The 24,596-nt window shown below is 51.7% G+C and overlaps 6 protein-coding genes across 6 annotated transcripts; 3 read left to right on the top strand and 3 right to left on the bottom strand.

Annotated features, from left to right (window-relative positions):
* Positions 1-422: 422 nt before the first annotated feature.
* HOO65_030132 (Proline-specific permease) lies at positions 423-2,116 on the top strand (the record flags this gene model as incomplete). Its single annotated transcript, XM_071002097.1, has 2 exons — positions 423-564; positions 627-2,116. The coding sequence occupies 2 exons, from the start codon at positions 423-425 to the stop codon at positions 2,114-2,116; spliced, it is 1,632 nt and encodes a 543-aa protein (XP_070859811.1).
* Positions 2,117-2,748: 632 nt separating this feature from the next.
* On the bottom strand, positions 2,749-4,035 carry HOO65_030131 (uncharacterized protein; the record flags this gene model as incomplete). The annotated part of the gene is made up of 1 exon (XM_071000326.1): positions 2,749-4,035. The coding sequence occupies one exon, from the start codon at positions 4,033-4,035 to the stop codon at positions 2,749-2,751; it is 1,287 nt and encodes a 428-aa protein (XP_070859810.1).
* Positions 4,036-6,043: 2,008 nt separating this feature from the next.
* On the top strand, positions 6,044-10,620 carry HOO65_030130 (putative phospholipid-transporting ATPase DNF3; the record flags this gene model as incomplete). The annotated part of the gene is made up of 2 exons (XM_071001772.1): positions 6,044-7,118; positions 7,190-10,620. The coding sequence occupies 2 exons, from the start codon at positions 6,044-6,046 to the stop codon at positions 10,618-10,620; spliced, it is 4,506 nt and encodes a 1,501-aa protein (XP_070859809.1).
* A 1,116-nt stretch (positions 10,621-11,736) lies between these two features.
* HOO65_030129 (Vacuolar protein sorting-associated protein 9a) lies at positions 11,737-14,305 on the top strand (the record flags this gene model as incomplete). Its single annotated transcript, XM_071001911.1, has 3 exons — positions 11,737-13,117; positions 13,217-13,467; positions 13,571-14,305. 3 exons carry the CDS (start codon positions 11,737-11,739, stop codon positions 14,303-14,305), a joined length of 2,367 nt encoding a protein of 788 aa, XP_070859808.1.
* A 545-nt stretch (positions 14,306-14,850) lies between these two features.
* On the bottom strand, positions 14,851-16,796 carry HOO65_030128 (uncharacterized protein; the record flags this gene model as incomplete). Its single annotated transcript, XM_071002027.1, has 2 exons — positions 14,851-16,613; positions 16,718-16,796. 2 exons carry the CDS (start codon positions 16,794-16,796, stop codon positions 14,851-14,853), a joined length of 1,842 nt encoding a protein of 613 aa, XP_070859807.1.
* Positions 16,797-20,235: 3,439 nt separating this feature from the next.
* Positions 20,236-23,956, bottom strand: HOO65_030127 (Pyrimidine pathway regulatory protein 1; the record flags this gene model as incomplete). The annotated part of the gene is made up of 2 exons (XM_071001800.1): positions 20,236-23,257; positions 23,514-23,956. 2 exons carry the CDS (start codon positions 23,954-23,956, stop codon positions 20,236-20,238), a joined length of 3,465 nt encoding a protein of 1,154 aa, XP_070859806.1.
* Between the last annotated feature and the right edge of the window lie 640 nt (positions 23,957-24,596).

Raw genomic sequence — 24,596 nt, 5'->3', positions numbered from 1 at the left:
AGTAAAACCAACTCCGCGCAGGCCTGAGCGTTGACACACGAACCAAGGCCTTGATGACATCCCAATCGTCCAAGTACTTGTAAAAGAATATGCAAAAATCAATTATATAATCAACTTGCAGTTCTACAGCGGCCTTTTGCTTATCTTGCCAACTGTCTTGGTTCAGGTATAAGTACTACCCACCAGGGGACTCAAAGTGGCCACTAGTGCTCTGTTTTCAATCAGCCTCTTTTTCTCCTACTCCTCTTCCCATCCGTAGAGCTCTATATACTCGGATTTGCTCTCTACGATCAACCCTCATCCGCTCATTCATTCATTCACTCATTATCCATCCATCCGCTCATATCGTCATTGCATACAACTCTAGCTATATCATCATATAATTATCCAGTACTCGCAGCTACGCAATACCCTTCTCAACCATGGCCGAATCCAAGGAGCGGGCCGCTACTCCCTCTTTGGAGACCGGCGAAGCCATCGTCTTTGACCCCGAAGGCGACATGAGCGTCGAGACCCAGCTGCAGCGCGGTCTCAAGAGTCGGCACATTCAATTCCTTGCGCTGGGTATGTAACCCCCACGCGACATCTTGGTTGATCTGCTGGACCATGTGCTAACACTCTCCTAGGCGGTGCTATTGGCACGGGCCTTTTCATCGGCTCCGGCTCCATCTTGCATTCATCCGGCCCCGCATCACTATTCCTGTCGTACATGTGCATGATGGCCCTTGTTTTCTTCATCATGAACTCCATCGCCGAGATGGTCGTCTACTTGCCCATGAAGGGCATCACGATGCCCTACTTCACTAAGCGCTTTGTCGACGACTCGCTCGCTTTTGCTGCTGGCTGGAACTACTGGTATGCTTACTCTATGCTAACAGCCGCTGAAGCCACTGCCGCCGGCATCATCATCGACTACTGGAAGCCGCCCGTTAACATCGGCGTATGGATTGCCATCGTGCTCGTCGTCATCCTGATGCTCAACATCATTGCCGTGTCCGTGTTCGGTGAAGCCGAGTTCTGGTTCGCCAGCATCAAGCTCATCACCATCATTGGCCTGGTCATCCTTGGCGTCGTTATTTTCTTCGGCGGCGGCCCCAACCAAAAGAGCATGCGTGGCTTCTCCTACTGGAAAAACCCTGGTGCTTTCACCGAGTACGAAGCCAATGGGAGCGCAGGCCACTTCCTCGCCTTCTGGCATGCGTTTGTCGGCGCCGGTTTCTCCTTTGTCACCTCTCCCGAGCTGATTGGCATTGCTGCCGGTGAGTGCGTGGCCCCTCGCCGCAACATCCCCAAGGCTGCCAGACGCTTCATTTTCCGCCTGGCTATTTTCTACGGCGCTGCCTCTCTTGTCATCGGCATTATGGTTCCGTACAATGACAGCCGCCTGCTTGGTGGCCATGATGCTAGCGCCTCGCCCTTTGTGATTGGTATCCAAAACGTTGGTATCGAGGGCTTTGACCACGTCATCAACGCCGCCGTCCTGACCTCGGCGTGGTCTGCTGGAAACTCATTCTTGTACAGTGGCTCGCGTGTGCTCTACTCCATGAGCAAGACTGGCCATGCTCCAGCCTTCTTCCGCACTACTACCGCTAAGGGCGTGCCATACGTGGCGATTCTAGCCACCTGGTTCCCCAGTATGCTGGCCTTCCTTAACGTGTCCAACAGCGGATCACGCGTCTTCAGCTGGTTCACCAATATTTCTACCATCTCGGGTTTTGTTGCCTGGATTGTCGTGCTTGTCACTTACCTGCGCTTCCGCAAGGCTATGGAGTACAACAACATGCTGGATGTCCTTCCCTACAGAACACGCTTCCAGCCGTATGGAACGTACTTTGTGCTCTTCATGATTTCGCTATTGACCCTGACCAACGGCTTCCAAATCTTGATCCCCCGCAACTGGAGTTTCCAGGACTTCCTTGCCGCCTACATCACGCTTCCCATCTTCCTAGCTCTTTACCTGGGCCACAGGATTGCTACACGCTCCAAGCGCTGGGCCATCCCGATTGAGGAAATTGACTGCATCACAGGCAAGAAGGAGATGGATGAGCTTGCCGAAATGGACCGGCCACCTGTTCCCAAGAACTGGATGGAAAAGGCCTGGTACTGGCTGGCCTAGACGATGACGGTGTAGAGCGAAGCAGGTGATTTCATTTAATGTATCGAGCATGTTGTTTTACCAGGAACCGAAAGGGGCTGGTCAGAACTGCCACAGCGTTTGCTTCAGTCAGGGACTAAAGCCAGTCAAACAGGTGAAGATTAGATTGTTTTCCAGCTGCCATCAGAGCAACAAAGACGAGCATGAAGCTGCGTCCAAAAAGTGGAACAGGCAACGGAGTTTTGGGCGTCTGATATTTGTTTCTTTTTTTTTTCTTTTTTTGGTTTATATATTAGCAACACTGCCCTGTATTAGAGAGGCATTATTCAAAAGGCTATTTCTTGTTGGACACAAGCAGAAACATGAAAGATTTTAATATATGATAATACCTAGAATATAGAGTAAATGAAAGCGAGAAAGTGCTGTGTGTATGCATCGAGAGCAATCGGCGTAGTTTGTTAGAGAAGGGCTGAACCGTGTAACGGCGTTGACTACGAAATAAGAATGAAAAAGGACATACACACATGCTATGTTGTAGCTGCTCACGAAATTACTAATAAGGGCAAAGAGATAAAGACACAAAGAAAACTAGGCAGGGTCCAAGATGGTAAACAACATAATCATAAGAGCTCCTTCATAGCGCCCTCCGTCACTTAGATCTCAACACCGCCCAAGTACAAGCTAAAAATAGCAAACTTGTCGTCAGATGTCAATGGGCCCATGACCGCAAACCAGACATGCGAAAACCAGCCCTTAAACTCTGGCTCTGTCAGCACCTCCCTCCAGCATAGCGCCGCATCGTGGACTGGATTGCGAAACACGCCACACCCCAGGGCGCCCATCACCACAGCCGAGTGGCCATGAGTTGCCAGCGCGCGCAGGCTCATGCGAAGCTTCAGTTTGTAGTGGTCCCGCTCTCTCTTTTGGGCAAAAATCTCGGGCCGCTTTACCAAATGACCAGCCGACCTAGATTCAGCAGAGCCAAAGGCGAGCCTAACCCTGGTCTCGGCGGCCACTGATATGATGCTAATGACGGGCAAGTCTGCGGTAGTAATGCGTGGGTCGACGTCGGTGAAAAGCTGGTGGTGGGCACGTGTATCGCGACGGTGTACTAGCACATCAGGTGTGTATAGCACATGGTCAATGTTCCACGGGTAAGTAGCACCCTTCAGCGACATGTATAGTGAGCTTCTGTAGCATAAGGCCTCTTCTTGCGCCATAGCACCGCGGATATAGCCTCCGCCGGGGGTTCTGGCATTGGCAAAGTTCATCGCAGCTACGCGCGGGCCCGGCAAGGGCGCAGGCTTGGCGGTGGAGGCATTGGACATTTGAAGAGCAGCAGCTTCCTGGCCCACAATTCCTTGAAGCTTAAGTGCGGCGTTGATGGTGTCTTCGTTGATGACTACCACCTTGGCAGCGCTGTACCCGGGACACCTGGCGGGGTCAAGAGGTGGCAGTTTGGAGGACCTATCATACTGTGTGAACAGTTTAGGGTTGATATCTGGGCGCTGAGCCGCAAGTCTTGGAAGGAGGGTAGCGTTGTTTCTGGCGACAGTTAGGTTGCTCATACGCACGGGCGAATCGTGCGCAAGCCGAGCCGGGCGTCCGTCAGACGCATAAGGCACGCGGGCAGGGCGTGACGACTTCGTAGTGCTGTTCATTCCGCGTGACACGCGGCTGTTTCGCTCTCGCCCAGAAACAGAATTTGCGCTACTAGAAGATGATGGATATGGTGATGGCGGAAAGTCTGATGACTTGGCGAAACGGGAGAGGGGGGCCAAGGGATTGTTCTGGGGACTCCGTGGCGAGCCTCCTCTGGTTGCTGGTGTTCCTAATGGAGATATCTGTGAAAAGAAATCGGTGATCTTGGTCTTAGGGGCCGCTGGCGGTCTTGTAGCCTGCTGTTGGCTAGCCCCCTGTGGGTTTTGGCCATTTTCCATCGATCTCGTGAAGGTCAATCACAGGACCTATCACATCGAATAGCAGCCTGTTATGGACAATAAATAAATAAATAAAAAGGAAAGGCGGCCAGTGACAAAGTCTCAGCACACCTGCCAGCACCCAGTGTTGGGCAGTTTTCAATTTATTTGCTATTTGTGTTGTGCATATTGTACCGTTTTTTTTTATTTCTACAATAACGTCGCGAAGATTCAGCTTGAATATATCCTACGTCTTGGAATGATTGATAACGCACTCACTGTTAACAAGTCGGGCGAAGTTATGCTCATGACTAAGCCGTGTAACAGACGGTAACCCTGGGCAACCCTATGGGATGCCTGTGGCAGGTGTTGATGTCGCGGCTGCCACCTCCTGGTTTAGACACGGGAACATCCAAGACGCACAACTTAATCTATTCACTTGAGTTAGGCGGCGTGGCACGATATGCTTGGACCCAGGCCAAGAAACGTACACGGCACAGGGAGAGAGACCTTGTTGCGGCTGCTCTCATGTCAGCAGAAAAAGAGGCGACAGGGAAAAAAAAAGAAGGCTATGGGACGCGAAGGGCAATGCATTAGAAAGGGTAGAGGCAAAGTCCAAGAGCGAAATGCACCAGGGACAGGGGGGGCCAAAGGCGAAAAAATGATGAGGTCGCCAAATTAAACATTAGCCTGAACTTTGGCTCTGAGCTCGGATGCTTGGGGAGATGAAGATGCAAACTGGGAGGCGAGAGAGGTGGAACTTTGCACTTGGCACCTGACAAGTAGCGAGTACACATACGCACGAAAATTTAGTGCCAGAAGTGGCGCGTAGCGCGAAGTACCCGCTACCTCTAGTCTTGCAAGGCATTGCATGCATACACGACACTGTATTCCGTTTTCATGCGAACCTGTCGTTTTTTCTTTTTTCTCGCTTCATTTTATCCATTTTATCCTTATTGTGACCGGCAGCACGGGGATGCTTAAATAATCCCAACGAGACTTGGGTGGGAATATAGGGCTGTAATAGAGAGTCTGGCACCCTGAATGCAGGGAGACAAACTATAAAGAAAAAAAGAGAGCTAGAAAATGGTGAAATATAGGGCCTAAACCGTTACGAGTTGCGGTCTTGGCCGGCTAAATTTCAGGATTACAGGGTATAGCCCCTGGAAAATAGAAAAGAGGGGCCCTATGAGCTTGCGAACAGGCCCTCGGAGCTTGGATGTGGCCCGGAACGATAAGTTGTGATTTTCCCTTTTGAAAGGGGTCCTTTCCCTAATTGTGTGCGGCTTTGGACAGTCTTCGCGACTTTGGTTTTCTTTTATTCTTTTTGCTCTTAGTATCACCAAGCTCAACGTCAGATACACACACCATCGTCGATACTTGGCCGGGCTGATGGACTCGTGGCGGCTTCATCTTTCCATTCATTATTCGCGGTTATCCTTCTTTATTCTCTAACTTTTCACGGCCTTTCATTTTCCTTGTTTTGACAGCTGCACGTACTTTGGCTCTCCCGTTAATTTATCCCCCCCCCCCCCCAGGCGTTTAATTCTTTTTTTGTTGGTGCTTTGTATAGAACATCACCACGCCTCTAAGTCCTTCGTTATCACCTTTTTTTTTACAGCACCGAGGGGCGCTGTTCTAAGTCAAAATCTAATTTCCCGTCTTCTTTCATACGCTCGTTCATCTGATACATGCCGTCCATTGGCCCATAGACAACGCTCGTCTCGTCCTGGAGTCTTCCGCCTACTGTCTTCCCACCAACGACTAGCAGAATCCGAGTCTCTCCCATCTTTGGGCTATTCCATGAACCGCGCAAAAGCCTAGACAGCACCACGTCGATTCTGCGAGCAAGGAAACCTACGCTGCCCTTCGTAGACCCCCCGTTACGAGCCTCACCCTGCTCTTGAGACCCGTCCGGTTGTCCCGGTGCTGCAGTCCAGTCCCGCGGACGAGCCACTCTGCTTAGGAAGCTCAACCGCGGGCCCGAAGCTGGCTACGCTCTCATACACTACACACACCCGATATCGCCATGTTTTCCCCACCTAACCCCCAAAAGCTGTCCTCCTCCCAGGAGGACGAATTCTCCATCGCAAATCGCAAGCACGAAATGGACATCGATGAGTCCCAGACACTACCCACAAAGGCACTCAGGACACCCTCGTTGGTGACTCGCATATCATCGGCCAGTCGCAAGTTTATACACGAAAAAATCCTCAGAGAATCGGTCCTTCCACCTTCGAAAGACGGTCGCCATGTCGTGTTAAGGGCCACCCACGGCACCCCTTTGATCGATGATCGCAGCGGCCAGCCGTTTATCAACAACTCTATCCGGACGTCCAGATATACTGCGCTTAACTTCGTGCCCAAGCAGCTGTTCTTCCAGTTCAGCCGAGTGGGAAACTTCTACTTTCTCTGCGTTGGTATCCCACAGATGATCCCGGGCCTGAGCACTACGGGAAACTACACTACTATCCTGCCATTGCTCTTCTTTGTGTTTGTGACAATGGGAAAAGAAGGCTATGATGACTACCGGCGGCACCGTCTGGACTTGATTGAAAACACCGACATTGCTATGGTCTTGAAAAGGTCAGACAGCGGGCCAGCAAACCGCAAGAAGCCCGAGCTTCACCTTCCCTTCAAAAAGAACAAGGTCCAGAACGAGCTACCTTTGAGAGTTGTCGACGAAGAATACGACGGCTATCGCTGGACCCCCACCCAGTGGTCTGACATCGCTGTGGGGGACGTAGTACGACTCGAACGAGATGAGCCTGTGCCAGCCGACATGATTCTCCTGCACTCTGAAAACGACGAGAACCTGGCCTACATTGAGACTATGGCGCTCGATGGCGAGACAAATCTCAAAAGCAAAGAGGTCTCCTCGGTCATCAAAACATGCGATAGCATTAAGGGCATTTTGTCTTCTGAAATCGAAGTCGTTTCCGAAGATCCGAATCCTGACTTGTACAACTTCGAGGCCAAGGTAACATCAAATGGCGAGACAATGCCGCTGACTATTTCGAATGTCGTGTACCGTGGAAGTGTGCTCCGTAACACACCTCATGCTATTGGCCTTGTAATAAACACTGGCGAAGAGTGCAAGATCCGTAAGTTGCAAATATATCCGTCTGTCGTAAATGCCTTGCTTCGCACTAACAACGCTTTACCCGGCATGTAGGTCGCAATGCCAACCAGCATCCCAAGGCCAAGAAACCAGCTATGGAGAGCGTTGCCAACAAGATTGTCGTCATGCTGGCTTTTTATGTCATTATCCTTTCTGTTGGCGTGTCCATGGGCTATCTCATGTGGCAGAAGGATACCGAGCGTCACTCTTGGTACTTGAAGGATGCGCGCGTCAAGTTCTACGAAATTATTATCGCCTACATCATCCAGTTCAACAATGTAATCCCGCTGTCCCTGTATGTCAGTTTGGAGATTGTCAAACTTGGTCAGATGTTGCTCATGAACTCTGATATCGGCATGTACGACCCTGAAAGCGACACTCCCGCCAAGTGCAATACCAACACCATCTTGGAGAACCTTGGCCAGGTCGGCTATATCTTTACCGACAAGACTGGCACGCTCACGGAAAACGTCATGAAGTTCCGCAAGCTCAGCATTGCTGGGACTTCATGGCTTCACGAGACCGATCTGCCAGTGAACGAAGAGAACAAGTTCAATGCTAGACAGTCGCTGCAAATGGCCCGCATGTCCATGGGTGAGAATCCAAACATGGCCAGTCTCAACCTTCCGACGCTTGAGGTTTCACCAGAGCATCCTGTTGATGCTGAGAGCGATACGGACACAGTGCCGGCTGCTATTTCTGGGCCCAAAACAACAGGCGTAGCTGTGCCTCGAACGTCGATGTCGGCGAACCGCCCGTCTATGACCGCACCTCGCGTTTCAATTACTGCCAATCGCCCGTCAATCTCCGCTAACCGGCCGTCCGTGTCTGGAAACCGGCCGTCAGTCTCTGGAAACCGGCCATCCATGTCTGGTCGACGCTCCTCATCACACTGGAGATCCACAGGCCGCCCCGACCATGTGCAGCCTGATGTCACGTCTGATGACCTTCTGGAGTACATTCGTTTAAAACCACACTCGCTATTTGCTCGGAAAGCAAAACAGTACATTCTGGCTATGGCGCTATGCCACACGTGTCTTCCCGAAATTCGCGACGGCGAACTTACATACCAAGCCAGCTCCCCAGACGAATTGGCTCTGGTCACTGCTGCTAGTGAGATGGGATACTCTGTTGTCAGCCGCACGTCGCAGTCAGTCACCTTACGGGTAACAAACGATGACCAGGAAGAGCTACAAACATACGAAATTCTCGATGTCATTGAGTTTAGCAGTGTCCGAAAGCGCATGTCAATTGTTGTGCGCTTCCCTGATGGTCGTATCGCTGTGATCTGCAAGGGCGCCGACTCCACAATTCTCCCTCGTCTCAAAATGGCAAATGTTGCCATGCACGCCGCTAACGAAGTCCGGAAGAGCGCCGATATGGAGCACGAAATGCTTCGTCGTAGCCTTCATGAACCTCCTGTCAACCTGCGCAAGAGCCTGACGCTAAAGCGGAACCGCGTGGCTGAAATCGCCGAGTCAAGCCGCCAAGATGCCAACGGGGCTAGAAGCCGCTCCTTCGAAGCGAATAGAGTGGGAATGCATAACCGTGGAGGCGAGGCAAAACCCAGGCTCTCTCTGGCTGTGCGGTCCAGCTCGATGGATGTTCCAGACCACCCGCGTTCACCGATATTTGGCGTAATGCAACTCCCCGAAAAGTTTTCGTTCCTGGAGGATGCATCAGTTTATGACGAGATGGCAACGTTTACTCGCTGTTTCAAGCATCTGGATGATTTCGCTACTGAGGGTCTCCGTACACTGCTCTATGCCCAGCGGTTCATCACCGAGGCCGACTACAAGACGTGGAAGGCAGTCTACCATGACGCAACCACCAGCTTGGTTGACCGACAGGCCTTGATTGAAGCCGCTGGCGAGCTGATTGAACAAAATCTGGATCTTGTGGGGGCGTCTGCCATTGAAGATAAGCTACAAAAGGGCGTGCCGGAGACGATTGAAAAGCTTCGTAGAGCACATATAAAAATCTGGATGTTGACTGGCGACAAGCGAGAGACGGCCATCAATATTGCTCATTCGGCCCGCGTGATTAAGCCTGGCTCAGATCTGTTCATTCTCGATGTTTCCAAGGGCTCTTTGTCTGACCAGCTGCACAACGTTGCTGAGGATATACAGGCGGAGTCCGCACACAGTGTTGTTGTTATTGACGGCCAAACTTTGTCAGTGGTTGAGCAATCTCCGGAACTTTCGGCACAGTTTTATGCCGTCATGCCTCGCGTCGATTCTGTCATCTGTTGCCGTGCTTCGCCCGCTCAAAAGGCTTTGCTTGTGACGACAGTGCGGTCCCAGCTGAAGCAACTCAAGGGCGATTTGAAGCACCATGGCCTGACGCTGGCCATTGGCGACGGTGCCAACGACCTAGCCATGATCTCCGCTAGTCATGTGGGCGTCGGTATTTCTGGAAAGGAAGGTCTGCAGGCTGCCCGTGTGGCCGACTTTGCTATTGCGCAGTTTCGGTTCCTGCAGCGCCTGCTTTTGCTGCACGGCCGCTGGAACTACTCGCGCGCGTCCAAGTTCACTGTCAGCACGTTTTGGAAGGAGATGTTCTTTTACCTACCGACGGCGCTGTACCAGCGGTACAATGGATACACAGGCACGTCTTTGTACGAGTATGCGTCTCTGACTGTCTTTAACACACTGTTTACATCGCTCTGCTGCATCTGCATGGGCATTTGGGATCAGGACCTGAGCGAGGACACATTACTGGCCATGCCAGAGCTGTATTCGTATGGCCAGCGCAACAAAGGTCTTAACCAGGCCAAGTTCTTGCGGTGGATGCTTCTGGGTGCCTGTGAGGGTGCAATTGCATTCTACGGAGTATGGGCAGGATATGGGCGGTGGATCGTCGAGGGCGACAATAACCTGTACGCCATGGGAAGCATGTCGTTCACCGTTGGTGTTTTGTGGGTGAACTGGAAGCTGATTATCTTTGAGACACACTACAAGCCGTGGTTTGTACTGGCGGCCTTCTTCATCACCACGGCCGGATGGTGGGCATGGCTTGCCATTCTGTCATTGGCCTACTCTCGCAGCGCAGCCATTTACAACGTCCGGGATGGCCTGTGGGACCGCTATGGCTCTGATGTTTCGTGGTGGGCCACGCTGTTTGCAACTCTCGGCATGCTGGGAATCTTTGAGTTCTCGCTCAAGATTGCTAAGCGTAAGTTGCTGGGAATCCCGCGCGTGGCGGCCTGGACGGTGACCCCGCCTTGGAAGAGTTTCAGCGAGAAAGAGCGTGCCCGAAGACGACGTGAGGAGGAAGAAGACGAGCACGGACGAGGGACACCCGAGGGCGAGTGGAGACTGGAGATTTGGCAGGAGATGGAGCAAGACGCGGTCATTCGCAAGATGCTGAAGAAGATGGCGCGTGATCCGTGGGTGGAAGAAGAGGAAGAGGCGGATGAGCTGGGGGCTATTTTGGAGGAGGAGGAAGAAGAAGAAGATAGGGATGTGTCGGCAAGGCTGGCTTAGAAGAAAGAGCGGCTAGAAAGCAATCTGTAGGTCTTTTTTTTGCGCTTTGGTGCTTTGGTGCTTGGGTGCATGTTTGTGCTGTATGTATGTGATGCTGCGCATGCTGCGTGTACTGTAGCCATGTGCCGTCGTGTTCGTTTATGCTGTATTTGCCGGGTGTTTCGAAAAGCCTGGTGCCGGGTTTAATCGCCAGTCCAGGTGTTTCTGTTTCTGCCGCTGCTTGATGCTGCTATTCTTGTCGTGTTCCATGTCTATGTACGCCTATTTCTAAATCACCGGCCTGTCTCACCATCCAGGCAAGCTCATCAAGATCACGGGCTTGCTTTGGGGCTGCCTTATGCGTCGTCCGTGCTCTTTGCTCTTTGCTCGCACTGTGCACATAGGCATGGTCCAAAAGCGGTGAGGGGCTATCTAGTGGCTGCTCAGGGGTGAGACACAGTACATACGGCTAGTCGCAGGCCATGACGTATACTGTGTTAGTGCTAGAACGCTATATATGAAGGCGGGGTACTTGGCAAAAATAGAGTTGTTTGTTTGATGAGGAAAAGAAAAGCCATGATGCTGCTGTGCTGTAGAAGACTTGGGCATCCTTTTGTCCTCTTATTCCATTCTTCTTTTGGTTTCCTCAGCTAAGATTTTCGTTCCTCTTTCCAACTTTTGCTTCCTGATCTTTTGTACTGCATTCTTACTGCATTTTTACTGCCCCTGGTCAGGCTTGAAATTCATCTTTGCTCCCCTTTATTGCTTGTACCAGAAAGCTTGTTCCCTGCCCCTAACCTACCAACTGTACAAGTAAGTACACAAGGGCTATACAAGTACAGGTACAAGCACAGGAATACCTCAGTGTACCTCCAGCTTCACATTCACAGCCCCTTCAAGTCCCGACATCCACATACATACGGACAACCAGTTTCCTCGCTTGCCACACCACCATCATCTTTATTCAGGGTCTGGGCTACAGCGCGCATTGCTGCCCTCTTTAATATATCTTCTTATCATTATTTATACGCTACGTCACGCTCTTCGCCCACCCTCCTGGGCCATGCAATAGACTGTCTCCCCAGCCATGCCTGAATCAACACCCCCACGATACATCGTGACGACTACGATGCCGATATGGCCGCCTCTATCGCGACCTTAAGGCCCAGCACCCCGCCCCCTCCCGCCGCATCTTCTCCGCCTACGGCCATGACGCTTCTCGAACCAGCCCCCTATGTTGATCCTACCCCGCCGACTCCCATAGCCTCTACGCCGGCCTCCTCCCGCGCCGCCTCACAAGCTCGTCATGGGCACGACGGCGGCTCTTCGCCGGCCCGCTCCGATTTTGGGGCGATTAGCGATGGCCAGGGCGATGGGGACGCAGGCACAGAGGGCGATGACGGCACAGAAATCCAGAACATCATGCTGCAATTTAGCGATGATGGCCCTAAGCCTACTGCCGAAGAGGTCATGAGCCCGCGTCTCGAGATTGCGTCGCCCCTCCTGGGCGTTTCGCCTAATGGCAATGGCAAGGCCGTTGCGGCAGCGGCACCAGTAAACATGGATACAGAAGGCGCTGCTTCGGTCTCTAGCCCCGTGCATCCCATGCGCAAGTCTAGCCTAGAGCCACACTCATCAGGCCAGGTGCATGGACTCGGCCTCCAGCAACCAGTCGCCTCATCATCTGCAGATGCGGCCGCAACACCAACCGCATTTTCAACACCAAACTATGGCGATGGTTCAGAAACCGCCTCCAAGTCCGCAAGTCGCTCACGGGAGCTCTCTTCAGCCTCCGATGATGTTGGCCCGCCTGTCCCTCCAAAGGACGGTAAGGAGGGGCTAGAGTCGCCAAGCTCTGCTGAACAGGCCCCTTCTTCAGCAAGCTCGCAACAACAAAATACCCAAAAGCAACCGCCAGCCATCTTTACGGCATCTTCCTCGTCAATAGCACCAGGACCACTATCAGCTGGCATCACCCCAACACACCACAGACCTCCGCCACCAGAAGCCGATCCCGAGCCTGCCCTGCCGTTTGACTTTCAGCGCTTCCTCGAACAGCTCCGCCACCGCAAAGCCGATCCGATTGCCCGCTACCTCAAGTCATTTCTCAACGAGTTCAGCAAGAAGCAGTGGATGGTGCACGAGCAGGTCAAGATCATTAGCGATTTCCTCGCCTTTATCGGCAACAAAATGGCCATGTGTGAAGTATGGCGGGATGTTTCCGATGCCGAGTTTGACAATGCGCGCGAGGGCATGGAAAAGCTAGTCATGAACCGTCTATATTCCCAGACTTTTAGCCCAGCTATCCCACCAGTCCTACCAGCCAGCGCCAAGGGTCGCGGGAAACGCGGAGATAAGCCAGCAGGTGCTGGGAGGCGTGGCCAGCATCAGGAAGACGTGGAACGAGATGAGATTGTGACTCAAAAAATCAACATATACAGTTGGGTAAGGCTAGAGCATTTGGATGTGCCACCAGTGGCGGAGAGTGGACAACGATTCCTGAAATTGGCACAAGACGGTGAGTCTCCCTGTTTCCTAGCCGTCGTTCTAGCTACTGCTCTAGAGATTTGTCCCTGTTTGTCTATTTACCTCTAACTTTCCCCTCTCTCACTACTAGAGCTCCTCAAGATACGGACTTACAGAGCTCCTCGTGACAAGATTATTTGCGTGCTCAACTGCTGCAAGGTCATTTTTGGCCTGCTAAAGCACACTCGATCCGACTCATCAGCTGACTCCTTTATGCCATTGCTGATCTACGTTGTGCTGCATAGCAACCCAGACCATCTGGTTTCCAATGTGCAGTACATCCTGCGCTTCCGCAACCAGGACAAGCTGAGTGGCGAGGCAGGGTACTATCTGTCATCTTTGGTAAGTGTAGCCAGTCAGGTTATTTGCTTTACGGTCTGACGGCTGTTTCCTCGCAAGGCCATCCGTGTCTTACTAACGCGTGATTGATTGTTTTTACTTCTAGATGGGTGTCATTCAGTTTATTGAAAGCATGGACCGCACAGCGCTTACTATTACGGACCAAGAGTTTGAGAAAAGTGTTGAAGAAGCAGTCTCTGCCATTGCTGAGAAGCATAGACTTGAGTCTCCCCCGCTGCCGCCCCTTCCGCCAAGAAACACAACATCGCTCTCAGAGAAGGTAACGCTGGCTGTGGTGGGCACATCGGCGTTATCAGCTAACAGCGGAGCCTCTTCCTCGTCTACAGCCGAACAGCATTCTTCTTCAAAGGCAGCTTCTCACCCACTACAAGACTCGGGCTTTGTTTCCCCGATTTCTCCCTTAACGCAAGCCCCCGCTGACTACGAAAGCCCTGAAACGCCTGAGCAGCCTGCGCCTCTGGCAAGCCTATTTCAAACCATCCAAAAGCCGCTCAGCTCAACCATCGGGCGTATATTTGGGGACGATAGTTCATTGCCTCCACCCCCACCGCGACCCGCACGGACTAGCACGCTCGGCTCACTCGCTGCAGATAGGGCAGGCGATGCACCGTCACTCGACTTGCCTTTTGTAGAGTCGCCAAAGGCTCACCTCTATTCAGCAGAGGAAGCTGCAGCCCGACAGGCGAGTGCTGAGGCAGAACAGGCAGAAAGACTACACCGTGCAGAGCATGCCGATGTAGTGGATACCTTGGTGGGGATGTTTCCGGATCTAGACCGCGACATTATTAGTGATGTGGTGTATCAGAAGCAGGGCCGGTAAGTACTCTTTCTTCCCCGCTTGTGCGCGAGTGATTTCGGCTATGTTCGGCCAATCCCACAGATAAGCTAACAGGAATACAACGTTAGAGTTGGACTAGCAGTAGATGCCTGCCTTGCCCTAACTGGCTAGGGAGAGAGATATTATACAACCCTATTAGTTAGAGGGATTAGACTGTTGTTGAATATGGTGATAGAAGAAATGGCCCTTTTTATTATACGCGCGGTTACACAGGCATAGGTGGAGGCTCATGTCTCCTTGTTACACGTGCATATTTGCATCACACAGGCCAAAACGTCACCATCCAAGTTGAGTATTTGATAGAAGGGTATATATTTTGATGTAAAGTATTAATGCCAAACCAACTAAATAAATGCAAGTGCTAGATAGTGCCTCGGGTTTATGGAAAACCGAGTTGTACAAACAAAAACCGAAAAAACAAAACCAAGGTCAAATATGTACGACGAAATTGTGTTCTGAATCTTAGCCACCTCCTTCAGCTCTCCTCTCCAATTCTCTACCTTATCAGCGGCTTTCTTTTTCTCTGTCTAGAAGTGGGGGGTGTTCAGGGCCAGACCCATCAAGCAGCCACCAATGAGGCCAGCAATAGGAATGGTCATGATCCACGAGAACACCAGTAGGAAAACTCGCTTCCAGTTGACGGCCTTCAGGGTGCCGTTGCACAGACCAACACCAACCGTGGCACCAGTGATGCACATGGAGGTAGACACGGGCAGCTTGTACTGCGAGAAGAGCAGGACAGTGATCGAGGCACCCATTTCCATGGATGAACCACGGCTGGGCGAGTGGTAGGTGATCTTGTTGCCCATGACTTTCATGATGTTGTAGCCGTAGGTGATGAAGCCAATGCAGATGGTCAGAGCAACCACGGCAATCTGCCACAACGGGACTTCGGCCTTGCTGCCAACGGCCGTGCCCGTGTTCCAAGCAGAGTACATGACAGCCCAGACGGAGACAGCGTTACCGACATCATTGGCACCGTGAGCAAACGACGCAGTGCAGGCAGTAATGACCTGCACGAAGCTGTACAGGTACTCAACCTCATTGGGGTACTTGGTGGCGCTGCCGTAGACACGCTCCATGCGACGGCCCTCGGGGGTGCCCTCAATGCCGACCTGGGCAGTGTGGATATCATAGGCAGTTCCGTACAGGCAGGCAACGACGATCATGGCGGGAATGCGTCTGACCAGGGCAATCAGGTTGTGAGTCTCGTGGATGGATCCGGCACCCATAGGGTTCTCGTGGAGCGTACGCATAGCCCAGCCAAGCGGGCCTTTACCCTTGCGCAGGTTGGCATGGTGGCGTTCCTCAGCGTCGCGAAGCATCTTCTGGTAGGTTTCGTGGGTGGCCTCGGAGCGGACAAGGGCCTTCTCGGTAGCGGCAGGGGTAGCAGCCATGGGGTCAATAGCGGGCGACGAGAGAATCTTGTCTGAGTTGGGCTCCGAACTTTCGGAGGGTGCGAGCGATGGAACATTGGCGGGGGTAATCTGCAGGTCGCCTGAGTCGTGCTGGACAACGGCATAGTCTGGGACCTTGGCACGAACAGCGTCAGCGGGGGCTGGGCGCTTGAACAGCAGGGGGCCGTAGAATACGTGCCACCACTTGAGAGTGTAGTCCTTCTTGATGACGCGAGAGTGGACAAAGGGCAAGAAGAAGAGGGCAGAGAGCAGGGCCAGGCCGAAACCAGTGCCCAGAGTAACGCCAGCAATCCAGCCAGGGGGCTTATCGCTGAGGCCCAGACGGGGAGAGCCCTTGTAGACAATCGACAGAGTGCAAACAGTGCCGGCAATCAGGAAGAAGAAGGGCGATGTCCACACAGCCCACTGCACGCTATTCTGGCGCATATGCACGAAGATCTTGACAAGCATGAAGATGGTCGCAGCAAAGCAAGCAGAGATAGCGGGTGCCATACCGAGACCAGCAAAGATGGCACCGAGACCCTGACCACCGTTCCAGCCCCACTGGACCTCGCTAGCACCAACGGTCGCAATACCAACACCAGCAAGCGACGAGATTAGGGAGTAGGTAGACGAGACATGGGCATTATGACGCGTGCACCACATAACCCAGGTTGAGGCACCGGCCGAGGCACAAGCAAAGGCAAGCAGCTGGACACCGGCGTTGCCATTGAAAGCGCTGACGGGGATAATACCGTTCTTGATGGTCGAGGCAGTTCGGGCTCCCACGGCAAGGGCACCAGTCATCTCGAAGATGATGCACAGAATCATGGCTTGACGGTAGGAAACGGAGCGAGAGGACACCGAAGTGGCCCAGGCGTTGGCGACATCGTCTAAAGAGAAGAGGGTTAGGGTCTTTGAAGATCTGGAAGCGTATGATGTGCAGGAACAGGAGCATCAAAGTGTGAGAGGGACATAAGAGTGGCTCATAACTTACTAGCGCCGTTGTTGTAAGCCTCAAGCAGGGCAAAGCATGTGCCAATGGCAAACACGTATGTGTATTCGTGAAGAACCATTGTGAAGGAAAGCCAATGGGCCAATGAAGATTGAAGAGAAAGAATGAGAAGAATGAAAAGATAGTGTAGACAAGGACGGGGGTTTTGCTTGTTTGGCCACGAGATCACAGATCCGAGATGAGAAGAGAAGCCTGCAGCTCTTTGGTGTAAGTTGTTCTTCTAAGTTGCCTGGAGCTTCTGGTTTCTATTTCTTTTTTTTTCTATCCTGCAAGCCATTGGGGACAAGCTTTTATATACAACATCCTGTCTTCTATATACTTACTATAAGCAGAAAGTGATTCTCTGTAACCGTCGCAGATACGTAACAGCGACAACGTCCCATCACCACCCCCCAAGGTCCAAGGTCGACGAGAAGACTGGCCACAGACACCCCACGAGGCTAAGATCTGCCTTCCTACTGGTCCGTTCATCTTGCATCAAGCTGCTTTAGTGTATGTAGTCTTGTTGTCTGTGTCTGTCTCTCCCCTCCCCCCCCCCTGTCTGCATTTGAGGGCTTGACCTATCCCGGAGCAAGAGCCTAGACGGGATTCCCAAAGTCTTGGCTTCTAGGGCAGGCGTGTGCAATGCAAGAAGAGAGCCAGGTGCAAAGAAAATAATAATAATAATAATAATAAAAAGACCCTGAAGAAACAACAAGGCGGAGGCAAGACAGAGAGAGAGAGAAAGAGGGGGCGCGAGCAAGAGAGGTCACGTACTCTTTTTCCTATTCCAGCACTGGCATGCTCATAGACCTGGACCTTCTTACCTGACCATGCCCATTTTTCTCTATATTCTGCACGTTATGATACGAAGAGTCCCAAAGAGCAGCTTGCCTCTTGTCTCTTGCCTAGGGGGCTGTTTGTTAAGAGGGGATTTCGAGATATTAGACATAGGTTGATATACCAACGCCCCTGTCTGTGCAGAAAGCGGACCCCTCCACGGCCAAGCCAGCACGTGCTCCCTCGTCAAGGCTCTATCTGGCTCTTTTTCTTTCTCGTTCTTATTCTTCTTCTCCCCAGCTCGAGGGCAGATGCTTGCTCAAAAGCTTATTCATTGGACACAGGACACTATTGGAACTTACTAGTGAAACAACAGAAGGCACATACGAATAATAAGACAGGAGAAACAAGAAAAGAATAAAGAAGTTTATAGGCTAGTAGCAACACGTGTAAGGTTGTAAAGATGACAATTCGACTACTGAGGCGGAAAACTCTATTTCTGGCAAGTAAGCTATTTGCTTTTTTGCTAATTGGCAATTACTCTCGAGGGTTTATACCTCGAGTCCTCGAGGTCTTTGAGGCACAGGAGGTTGGGAAGGGGGTGTGGTGTTAGTTGATTTAGGTAATTTCTCCAGATTTCGTCTTTTTTTTTTGTCCCAGTCTTGCTATTGCCGTTTAGGTTGTAGTAACTACCTGAATACTATACTCATAACATAATACATTATACAACACACCTCGCGATCCTCCTATTTTTATCTGGCTAATTAGCAACTACCTCATCCCCTTCGTTTCTCTGCTGTGTTTGGCCAACATCTAATCTAACCTTGACCTCGATCTTGGCCCCAGCCCTAGTCAAAACAAAGGCCAAACGCCCTTCCTCAGTGGTCTATATGCACATACACACATGTTGCATATACCGCATATGCTGCATCACAGCTGCAACAAAGGACTGCATCCACACAGACTTGCATTAGCTGTGTATGCAACTCCAGACATACCATTGATATAACCCAGCCCTGTTGATATGAGCTCTTGCGCTTGCGTGCTGCATTACTGCGCTCGTTTCTATAATGCTTTGTTTCTGGATGGGACTCATACATAACACAGGCAAATCCTACCTCTAACACGGTTCCCCACTAGCTGTGCACATCCTCATTCAACAGGAAGCTCCACGCTTCACGGGCCCAGGGCACTCACGTCTCGAGAAGTCCATGCTTTTTATTTTAGATGTTCTCCTTCTTGGGCTTGTTTCGTGTGCCTCGCCAATCTTTTGGTATCAGGCGGGTAGACATGTGCACGTTTCCTGCGCACTCTAATGATAATATTGAAACATGGCAGGCAAAAAAATATTTGCCTCTCCTCTCTCTCTAACAAGGACCTTTTTTTTTTTCTCAGTTTCTCTCAGACATCGGCCAGAGTGTTGCCAAGACGCTTGGCGCGAAGGCGTCTTCCCTTCCTGGCTGAAAGGATCTTGATGCTGGAGACAAACACACCAGCCATACACAACCCACCAACGATCTAAAGCGCTCTCCTCTACTGTGCCGTTCTTGATCTTGTAGCAGTTGGTAACGCGTAGCAGTATTAGTAGCAGTAAATGGTAAATCGTTTCGATTCACTTTGCCCATTCCTGTCCCTTGGGCTTCTCTTCTCATTTCTTCCCCTTCCCCTTCCCCCCCCCCCCCCTCCCCTCGAGTCAAGCCCCCTCGTGTCTTGCCCTGCTGAAATTTTCCATGTCTAACTCTATATTCTTATGTCCGTCGGCGGACGGTACACACTGCACAAGAGACGGCTTTTAGATGTGTCTCTTCGTTTATGTCCAGGAGCATGATTTCCAATCAAAGACGGGAAAGGGAAAACTAGAAAGAGCTTGCCACTTGACAAAGGCTTGGCAGCTGTATTGTCTCGCCCCGGTTGCACGCTCCCGGGTGAAGGGGGTGTTCAAGTAAAATCCCGCTCACTCTTGCCCATTCTCCCTCTCTCTTCACCAGCCCCAGCCCGCCGGCTTCCTCCGCCTCTAGGGACAACGCCGTGCAACTCCCAAGCTTGGGTTTGTTTTCCGGCCTGGAAGAGGCACTAAGAAACTGTCGATGCTAACCAATCAGCGCGGCTCTTGAGACAGCGTGTCTCCATTCTACGTCAAAATTAAAGCTTGGGACCAGCACTAGCCACACTTCGCCCAGGCTTGCTTGGGCATGGGGGGGGGGCCACGGGATATGAAGGCTTCGCCTAAGACTAAGTTTCTTACGGTCTTATTTTATGATTATCTTAGATCGAGTCTAGCTAAGCTTTTGCTGTTTTTACTCGCATCTTGGCAACTTGGAACGGGCTGTCTCAGATGAAGTGGAATTCTTTCTTATTTTTCTTTTTCCCTCCCTCCCCTGCTCTGCTGTCTTTCTCAAGCACGTGGGCCATTTGCTTCTCGTTATACAAATTAACCAGTGCTTTTTCTTTGTCTCTTTCTATAGGGTTACTACATCACTTACGAATACCTAATCTACCTCCTCTCGGCTAACCCGCCACTAATAATAATAACACCGACTTTCCTTCAGCAATCACGTTCGTTTTTTGTGATACTACTGCCCGCTGAGTGCCTCTTATGTTGCTGTACGTGCAGACACTTGTAAATTAAACAATACGAAAAATAATATCATAGCAAAATACCGCACATACTTCTCGTTCAGGTCTATATCCACGTGCTCTCATCTCCCATCTCTCGTGATACTTTTCCTTACTAATAACACCTACATGGTCGTCTCCCATTTCATACCTCCGTGAATTCCAGCACCGCCCGGTCCTACACCGTTATGACCCATATTGAGGAAGGCATTTATCTGATCCACGCCCTCGCTCTCTAGCACATCCATGAGCTCCATCTGCTCCTCCTGGTTAAGGCTGCCTTGGCGCTCCACTGAAAAGGCCACCTGCGACGGGCCGCCCGTGAGGTCAACTCCCATGTGGTTGAGATCCATGGGGAAGTTGAGATTAAGGTCGATTCCGCTAGCACCTCCAACAAAAGGTGCTGATGGGGGGAAGCCGTTGAGCATCATTGGTGCCGATGTGATGCCGGAGTGTGGCGGGAAGAAAGGCGTGTTGTTGTTGTTATTGCTGTTGTTGTTGGTAGCAGCGGTTGCGTTGCTAGTGGGCAGGTTGGGGTTGGTAAATTCGGGCGAGAACATGGCAGACGGGTTGAACCAGCCTTGATTGTTACCACTGTGTTCGGGAGCAGATGGGAGGGGGCGTTGGGCAATGCTGGGTGGGGGTGGTCCCTGAGGACTAATGCCTATATCAACAGCATACTGTTGTTGTTGCCGCTGATGTTGTTGCTCCCGCTGGTGCTGCTGCTGCTGTTGGGACATAAGAGGCCCTCCTCTGTTTGGTCCAGGGCCTAGATGTGGCGCGTTCTGTACATGTCGTGGTGTTTGATTATGACCTTGTGATATGGTCTGTGGGGGTGTCGCGATTGTGACCGTCAGCTGGGCTGGTGTTTGCACAGGCGTTGACTGGACATTAGGCAATTGATCATGCGGCATAGCGGGAGTGGATCGCACAGAAGCAGCCATACCCATAGACATGGCATTGCTATTGTTATTATTGTTATTGCTATTGCTGTTACTGCTACCGTCGTTCTTATTATTGTTATTGCCGCTGTTGTCAAGACCATTGTTAAGCTGTGGCATGCTCATGTCCAAGGCCATGGGCCCTGAAGACATCTGGCCAGGGATAGTGCACGGAGGCATGTCCTCGGCTGCATCAGGTGGACAGAAAGAATTCCGCCGGCCGTTCTCTGAAGACGGGTTGTGGAAGATGGAGTTAGAGCGAAAGGTCGGATGTGGGTGGAAGTTTTCTTCAAATCCAAACCCAGTGGGTACAGGCTCGGGAGCACCACCAAAGACGTAGGAGAATTGAGGTGCACTCTCCATGGAGTTGAAGGGAGGTGGCTGCTGTTGATTAGGGCTAGTAGCAGAGTTGGGCATGATGTGTTGCTGCTGCTGGTGTTTTTGTTGTTGTTGCTGCTGTTGCTGCTGTTGCTGCTGTTGCTGCTGTTGCTGCTGTTGCTGCTGTTGTTGTTGTTGCTGCTGTTGCTGCTGCTTCTGGTGATTTTGCTGTTGTGGCTGCTGCTGCTGTTGTTGTTGTTGTTGTTGTTGCTGCTGCTGCGGAGGGTCCGCTGTTGAAGGAGGAGAGTTGACATCTGTTAACGAAGGTGGCGTGAAGACATTGGCATTAATATTGTCCTTGGAGTCGTAACTAGACAGAATAGCTTTGCCCAACACAGAACACATTTGCGAGGCTGATTGCGTGCCAGGCCAACGCTCGGCACATCGATCAAGAATATCCAACGCCACATTAATCATCTCATCGATGTCCTCTCTCTGGTGTGTCTGGCGGATCTCGGAATATGTAACGGTCCATAGCAGCGTGTTGATAGCCGAGTACAGCGAGAGCATAAAGACCCATGTGACATCGACGGCTGCCTTCTCCATCTGTTGGCGTGACAAGCTGATCACGTAGTTGGCTGACTCGTGACACAGCTCAACGGCCTTAATAGAAGGTGAAGGAATCTGTGGCGATGGCCGATACAGAAAGATACGTAATTGATGCATCGAGCCTGAGAACCAAGGCTTACTCCATGCTGGCTCAGACGGCGAGTTTTCAAGCCATTCATGCAAACGTCGGTTCATATCCTCAACCCATGGATGTGTGTGGTCAAAGATATCATCACGGCGTTTCCCGTACAGCATGCGGCTAATTTCAGCCTGCAATACACACATCTTGTAGAAGTGAATAGCTAACAACTTCTTGTCGTCGGCTGGCCCAGCCAAGATTCCATCGGCCGTGATGTTTTCGTCGCATGCAATGTTGAAGAACTTGGTGTTTATCAGGTTGCCTACCTTGGCAATACCATGCGGCCGGCCCATAGTGTGAGCAAGCCCAAACTCCATGGCGGCAACGCCCCAACCAAGTCTACGACGCAGGTCCAGTGTTCGTGGGTCCATTTCGCCGCCACTAGAGAAGCCCGATGTAACGGTCTTTTCGTCAAGAAGGCCCTCCTGTTGGCAGATGCGGACAGCCAAGCCGACAGTGAAGTAGACGGCGGTGCGGGTTGGTGTAAGCAGTGAATACTGGGCTAGCAAAAGCAGACACTGGAGTGTGCGCAAGTCCTTGGCCCGGACAACCTCTTCGAACTCTTGCATAGCAGCTAGATAGTAACTATCAGCTAGACCAGCATATTGCATATCCATCATTTGCAGACTAATGGCAAAGACCATTCGGACCATGAAGTTACGGTGAGCGTCCATGTTGTCGCCGGCATAGACAGCCTCAAGGTCTTCTTGGAAGATTGACTCGTGGAGGGTGGGCCAAAAGAGTTGGCCTTTCTGCCGATACATGTCAACCAGCTTATTAGCTACCAGCCGGTTGGGGAGCGACTGTGCCGGATGTGCACTGATCATCGGATAGCTTTTCTTGCGAATTGGCACATTAGTCATAACAACTGACTGCATACGAGCCTGGCGCCGCGCCCGCACTTCAGGAATCAGGTCAGAAATACGCTGCTTATCAGCATATGCCTTGGCCCGTTCCATCACCAATCGACTCATGGCAATCCCACTACTAGGACCTAGATAACGCGGAGTGTCATCGCCCTCGTTGAGGTGAACTAGACCACCACGCCGGATCACGTCCTCGCTGTCTCGTGGATACTCAGCATCCTCGTCGGTAAACTGGTTGAGTTCGGCCTCAAGAGACCGGACCTTTTCTTGCAGTCTAATGACGTAGTAGCGGTTTATTTTACGGCCTTTACTGGCATCAAAGTATTCGCAGACGGAGTTTGATCTTTCGCAGGGCAAACACCGGGGGAGGGTAGGGTCACATCGAGTTTTACGCTAGAAGCGACGAGATTAGCAATGGTATTGACGAGGAGGTGGTAGAGGCAGACAAGACAACGAGAGAGAGAGGAGAAAGATAAAGACATATATCTACATGTTGTCCTGGTCTATCCATCCAACTTACCTGGCGACACCGGCAGCATGCCGTCAGTGTATGTGCTATCCTCCCTGCTGCCGTCTCGTCAACTGGCTCGTTAGGGTTAGCTGGCTGCAATCTCGGCGGCATGCGTTGCGGCTGCTGTGGCGGTTGCGGCCGCATATGGGCGGGCATCGGCATCGGCATCGGCATAGGGGCCATGGGGTGTGTCATAGGCAAGCCGTGCATTGAGTGGTGAGGCTGCATGGACATTGCAGACTGCGGTGGGGGGGGGCCTTGTGGGCCATTTCCTGCTGGTCCGATTCCCAGTGGTCCTGAGGGTCCTAATGTGTGTTGGGCCATGGGATGCGGCTGCGGAGCAAGATGGAACTGGTGAGGAGCAGAGGCTGGTACAGGGATGCCCGGCTGTTGCGGCAGAGAGTACGGGACTTGGTACGGGTATTGTTGGTACTGAAAGGGTGGCTGTTGGCGAGGGGGCATGGCGCCCAAGCCTTGCCGAAAGACATCGGCAGCATCCATTTGAGGAAGGGGAGAGCGGGGGTTGTCGTAGCTGGTAGCTGGTTTAGCGAGATCGAAGCAGAATGTCGGATGATGTGGCGAAGGAGCGTCAAAGAGATAGACGATCAGGGCTGAGGAGTCTTCACAGCACAGAAGAGGCCGAGGGAAAGTAGATTAAGCCCGGGCTCAGTTAGTGCAAACGGGTTGTAATACGTGTATAATCGTAGTTTTGGATTGTGAATGTAGTTGTAGCCGTAGTTCCAGCCGCGATAATGGTGGTGGGAAGTTGCTTTGTATGTGTAGCTTGCTTCCTGCGGGGAAAATTGAAACCAGTAATGAACAAGAAACAAAAGGACAGCCGAAAGCTACCGTATCATGGGCGGATCTTAACTAGGCTAAGGCCAAAACTAGCAAGCAAAGTCTTAGCGCAGCAAAACAACAAGAACGAAGCAGCCTCGTGGGGGAGGAGGGAGGGGAGGGGGGGGGGGGGGGGGGGGGAAGAAGAGGAGGGGAAGCAAGACGGAAAAAAAAAAGAAAAAGAGGAGGATTATTTATTCGCGAAAATGGCAGAAATCAAATATAAAGAAAAATCAAATATTTACTGCGGGCTTCCGGCGTGACC

Source organism: Ceratocystis lukuohia (genome assembly GCF_044167205.1).
Source record: "Ceratocystis lukuohia strain C4212 chromosome Unknown Supercontig3_pilon, whole genome shotgun sequence".
Taxonomy (NCBI): domain Eukaryota; kingdom Fungi; phylum Ascomycota; class Sordariomycetes; order Microascales; family Ceratocystidaceae; genus Ceratocystis; species Ceratocystis lukuohia.
The sequence above is the reverse complement of the archived record's forward strand: the minus strand, read 5'-3'. Positions and strand labels throughout refer to the sequence as shown.